This window comes from Jaculus jaculus, chromosome 4, assembly GCF_020740685.1.
Source record: "Jaculus jaculus isolate mJacJac1 chromosome 4, mJacJac1.mat.Y.cur, whole genome shotgun sequence".
Classification (NCBI taxonomy): domain Eukaryota; kingdom Metazoa; phylum Chordata; class Mammalia; order Rodentia; family Dipodidae; genus Jaculus; species Jaculus jaculus.
Window position 1 is genome coordinate 125,262,759 of NC_059105.1, and position 5,849 is coordinate 125,268,607.

General features: G+C 41.1%; 1 protein-coding gene across 1 annotated transcript; it reads right to left on the reverse strand.

Moving 5' to 3' along the window:
- Positions 1 to 725: 725 nt before the first annotated feature.
- On the reverse strand, positions 726 to 1,229 carry LOC101610486 (gametocyte-specific factor 1-like). The gene has a single exon (XM_045146822.1). It carries the CDS (start codon positions 1,227 to 1,229, stop codon positions 726 to 728), a length of 504 nt encoding a protein of 167 aa, XP_045002757.1.
- Between the last annotated feature and the right edge of the window lie 4,620 nt (positions 1,230 to 5,849).

The following is a 5,849-nucleotide window of genomic DNA, read 5'->3' on the forward strand; positions in this document are numbered from 1 at the left end:
TCTTCTTCTTTTAATATTCACTCTGGCCTTTAATTCCCAGTACCAGAATGCAGCTACCACACACAATGAGCTATTGATCAGAGAGACCTACAAGGTCCCCAAAAGAAGACAGGCTTCTGTCAAAGCACCTCCTTACCCACCTAAGGTAAAGGGTAAGACCCTACTGCTGAAGACACCATATGCTGCCAGCACAGAACATGGAGAGACCTGGCTGGAATCTGGAAGAGAGCCAGTCCCCAAACATTTAACCATCTAGTGCTGGAAAATACTACAAGAACTACTGGGGGAAAATGGCCAACAATTGTCTGAGCAACCAGGAGTCTAAGCTACTAAGAAGCAAACACCCTTGGGCTGGAGAGGTAGCTTAGCAGTTAAGCACTTGCCTGTGAAGCCTAAGGACCCCAGTTCAAGGCTTGATTCCCCAGGACCCATGTTAGCCAGATGCACAAGGGGCACATACATCTGGAGTTTGTTTGCAGTGGCTGGTGTGCCCATTCTCTCTCCTCTCTCTCTCTCTCTCTCTCTCTCTCTCTCTCTCTCTCTCTCTGCCTCTTTCTCTCTCTCTCTGTCCCTCTTAAATAAATAAATATATATATACAAAATAATTTTTTTAAAGTCACACAGTTTACTGTTCTACAATTATTTAAGGAAAAAAAGAACAACTCCTCTTGGGTAGTAGTAATAAGCAAGTCTTCTAGAGTCTGGCATTTGAGAACAATGTTCAGTTACTGTGTATTTCCACTATTTTTCCATGGCAGAACATATGGCAGAGATTTGGGAACTTGCATGCCTGAAGCCAGATTACTCTTATGTTCTGTAACTATGTTGCTCGCAGAACTGTTGTTGCCAGAGAAATTAGCTCTGCCCCAGACAAATGGGGTGCTAGTCTGTTCCCACAAATTTTTATCCCAGACTTCATCACAAGGAGGGCACTGCCATGTGCTCTCAGCCAGAGTCTCTTGTCCAAGGTTCCTGGTTTGGTTGACCACATCCTGCTCTATACCACTCTTGTCATCACAACGTGAGATATGATGACTGATTTCAGCCCTTGGAACCTGGTGGCGAGCATTGAAGGGACAAGTAGCCAATTTATTTGCGATATCAGGATGATTCTTTCTGCACTTGGTAAGATGATAAGGAAACCTGCAGGCCCTGATCTGGTGATTTTTATCATAGGGGCATTGTAACAGCTTTTCAGGGTCCAGGGAGTCAACATAAGTGTCTTCCATGCTGATGACAAGTGCTGAGTCCAGGCGCTCTGGCCGCGGCCCACCTCGCCTCATAGCTCCGTACCGCACGCTGCGCCCGCAACATCCCAAAAAAATTTTTTAAAAAGAAGGAAACACCCTAATGATATGTACACACCAGTGCAATAGTGGCACATAGCCTTGGTGGGTAACCAATAGCTTTCTGATTGGCTAAGAGATCTGCTCAGTGGAAAGGAACCCATATCTGGCACTAGGAAGGAGGTCAGAATCCTATGGAGACAAAAATTATCCTCTCAAATGTCAAGCTCTGGCTAATATTGGGCTAAAAGAGGGACTATATCTATCAAATTCTCTCTAAATTAATAATGCTTGTTCCTTTTAACCTATGCTGACCTCACGCTCCATTGGAGAATCTGAATTTTTTTAGATGGTAGTGAGACCCTAGAAAAATTACTCCTCACATTTCAGCCAAGTCCCAGCTGAAACCATAGAGAAATTGGGGAGATAAGCAAGAATTCAGCTTCCATGGTGAGCCTGACAATCAGCACCAGGGTGAAGGAGACAGATGCTGAGGGTACTCAACACATACCAAAGCAGAGATCCAGAAGCTCTTAAGAGTCCATCACTAAAGTAGACTTAAAATACACCCACCATGGCTCAGGGAATTTTGTCGAAGAGGGGGTGGAAAGATTGTTATAGGCACAAGTTGGGATATGATGCCCAGAGGAACTACCTCTCCCTCCCACAATACATAACCCACAACCCCATTGGGAAAACCTGCAACCCGACTGAAAAGCAGCCCCAGTGGAATGGGGGCAGGGAAGAGGGAAATGATGGTACCAACACCTGATGTATCCATACTAAGTATGTGTGTAATTAATGAAAAAAATAATAAAGAACTGGGCGTGGTGGCATACGCCTTTAATCCCAGCACTCGGGAAGTAGAGGTAGAAGGATTGCCATGAATTCGAGGCCTCCCTGAGACTCCATAGTGAATTCTAGGTAAGCCTGAGTGAGACCCTACCTCAAAAAACAAAAAACAAAAAACAAAACAAACAAACAAAAAAAACACAAAAAAATAATAAAGTGCCCTAGACTAAATCTAACCAAGGAAGTGAAGGACCTCTACAGTGAAAACTTTAAAACGCTCAAGACAGAAACTGCAGAAGACATTAGGAAATGGAAAGATATCCCATGTTCTTGGATTGGAAGAATCAATATTGTGAAAATGTCAATCTTACCAAAAACAATCTACACATCTAATGTAATCCCCATCAAAATTCCCATGCATTCTTCATGAAAAATAGAAAAAAGACACAAAATTCATTTGTAAGCACAATAAAACTGCAAATAGCCAAAACAATTTTGAGCAACAAAAGTTAAGACTGGAAGTATCACCATACCCGATTTTAAGCTATATTACAGAGCCATAGTAACAAACTGGCATGGTCTTGGCACAAAGACAGACATGTAGATCCGTGGAACAGAACAGAGGACACAGATGCAAATTCAGGCAGCTATGGCCATCTGATTGTCAACAACAACAACAAAAATGCCAAAAATACTCATTGGAGAAAAGGCAGCCTATTTAACAAATGGTGCTGGGAAAACTAGATATCTATATATGTAGAAGGATGGAAATAGATCCTTATTTCTCTCCATGCAAAAGCATCAAGTTTAAATGGATCAGAGACATTAATATCAGACCTGAAACTCTGAAACTGCTAGAGGAAAAAAAAAAAAAAAAAAAAAAAAGTGGGAAACACTTTAACATATTGGCATAGGTAACAAGTTTCTGAATATAACCCCAGTTGCTCAGAAAATAAACCCCCCAATTAACCGATGAGACCTCATGAAATTACAAAGCTTTTGTACAGCAAAGGATACTGTGAATAGAGCAAAGTGGCAACCTAAAGAACGGGAAAAATCTTTGCCAGCTATACATCTGACAGAGGATTAATACCCAGGATATACAAAGAACTTAAAAAACTAAATAATAAGAAATCAAACAACCCAACTAAAAATGGAACTATGGACCTGCATCCCCAATAAGGAAGCCTCTTCAGAAAAGGAACAGGGAGGAGGGAAAGGATGGTACAAACATGTATTGTTTACACACTAAATATGTCCATATCTAATGATAAATTTAAAAAATAAAAAATAAAAATGGAACTATGGTATTTAATAGAGAGTTCTCAAAAGAAGTAATACAGATAGCATATAAACACCTACAAAATGTTCTGCATCTTTAGGCATCAGAGAAATGCAAATTAAAACTACTTTGAGATTCCATCTCACTCCTGTCAGAATGGCTACCATCAAGAAAACAAACGACAATAAATGCTGGTGAGGATGCAGAAAAATAAGAACGCTTCTACACTGTTGATGGGAATGTAAACTGGTCCAGCCATTATGGAAATCAGTGTGGAGGTTCCTAAGACAGCTAAAAATAGATTTACCATATGACCCAGCTATCCACTCCTAGGCATATATCCTAAAGACTCTACTTACTACCTTAGTGATACTTGCTCAACCATGTTTATTACCTCTCTATTCACAATAGATAGAAAGTAGAACCAGCCTAGATGTCCCTGAACTAATGAATGGATAATAAAGATGTGGTATCTTTATACAATGGAGTTCTATTCAGCAGTAAAGAAAAATTAAATTATGAAATTTGCAAGGAAAGGGATGGGTTTGTAAAGGATTCTAAGTGAGGTAACCCAGGCCCAGAAAGCCAAATGTCTGTCACATGTTTTTCTCATATGTGGATCCTAGCTAGAAATGTTTAGACTTGTATGTGAGTTGGAGTAAAAATCAGTAGCAGAGGCCAATAAGCTAGAAAGGAGCTATAAGGTAGGGAGGAGAGGCAAGGACTTAAGGAGATGGTATTCCATCTATGTAAGTACATTAACAGAATACTGGGGATGCAATGACATAAGTGAGATCACAGGAAGAGATTGAGTAAAGAAGGGTGGGGGAAGAGTTAATCAGAATTCAAGATGTTATGAATAAGCCATATGGAAACCTACTTTTATGGAATCCATAGACCACTAGTAAAAAATTTTCAGTGCTGGGGATGAGATAACTCTGTCAGTGAGATGTTGCCCAGAGAGGTCCCCGATGCCCCCAAAACACTACCAGGCATTGCCAAGGCTCTTGGTTTCCCACCAAAAATAGATGGTAAGACTCCACATGCTTTGGCTGCAGGTCACTGAGAAATCAAGCTGCAGCTATGCTGAAAACCTCCTCCCTGTAGACCAGCTGACAGAAAGCTGGAAAAAGCTACATTGCGTATAGCCCTATGGGAGACAGAAGTCATCAGCAGTGAAAACAGTGGACACTGCTAGCCTTAAGTTTGGCCAACCAGGCCAAATGACCAAAAGGGTCCAGTAGTCGCATGTCTGTTATGGGAGAATCCATCCACCCTCAAATTGCGTTAAAGGCCTGCCCCATTGGCAGGAATACATGCCTGATACTGGAAACCTAGTGAAAAGCCTATGGAGTGGTAGGCCATGAGCTCTAGAGGAGTAATGCCTGCTGTTTTCTAGCTAAATGCATATATTATATTCACCAAACTGCTCCTTTAAGCACTTTTCTTACTGTTCATACCCATATATTAATGCTACTCTCACTTTTGGTTAAAGAGGCTTCTTTTTTCTGGTGGTGGTGACCCCACTGCAATAACCCAAAAAATGTACCATGGTGCTGAGAAGAAGTGACAGAGGAGTGCTCAGCACTGAAACATCTCTATCATACCTTCCATTGTGGAAGAGATGGCAGGAAGAATGTAAGAGCCAAAGGAAGGGTAGGACTGCTTACAATGCAATTGTTCAGATAGAATTTGGCCTCAATATCCATGACCTCACAGTGCATAGTACTACCTTCACAAGACCCTCATAGTATGAGGAAAAGATGATGACATCAAAATAAAAAAGAGATGAATGGAGAGGGGGAGGGGATATGATGGAGTGTGGATTTGTGAAAAGGAAAGTGGGGAAGGGGAGGGAATTGTCATGGCTTATTGTCTATAATTATGGAAGTTGTCAATAACAAATTTTTTAAAATATATTTTATTTATTTGAGAGAAAGAGGCAGGGGGAGAGAGAGAGAGAATGGGCACACCAGGACCTCCAGCCACTGTAAAGGAATTCCAGATGCATATGCCTCCTTGTGCATCTGGCTTACGTGGGTCTTGGAGAATTGAACAGAGATCCTTTGGCTTTGCAGGCAAATGCCTTAACCACTAATCCATCTCTCCAGCCCAACAATTTTTTTTTAAAGTCACACTATGTTGCATGAAGAATTAACCAGAAAAAAATAAATTAGAAAAAAAAAAACACATCAAAGGGGCTGAAGAGATGACTCAATGGTTAAGGTGTTTGTCTGTGAAGTTTAGGGACCCAAGTACAATTCCCCAGTACCCATGTAAGATACATAAGGTGGCGCATGTGTCTGAAGTATGTTTGCAGTGCTTAGAGGCTCTGGCATGCCCATTCTCTTCTCTCTCTAGATAAATAAATAAAATAAAATATTTGGAGAAAAATGGGCATCACATATCACACACACTCTAAACACACACACACATGCCTACAAAAAGATGAAGGGCAGGGGCTGGAAAGGTGGGTCAGCACTTGCTTT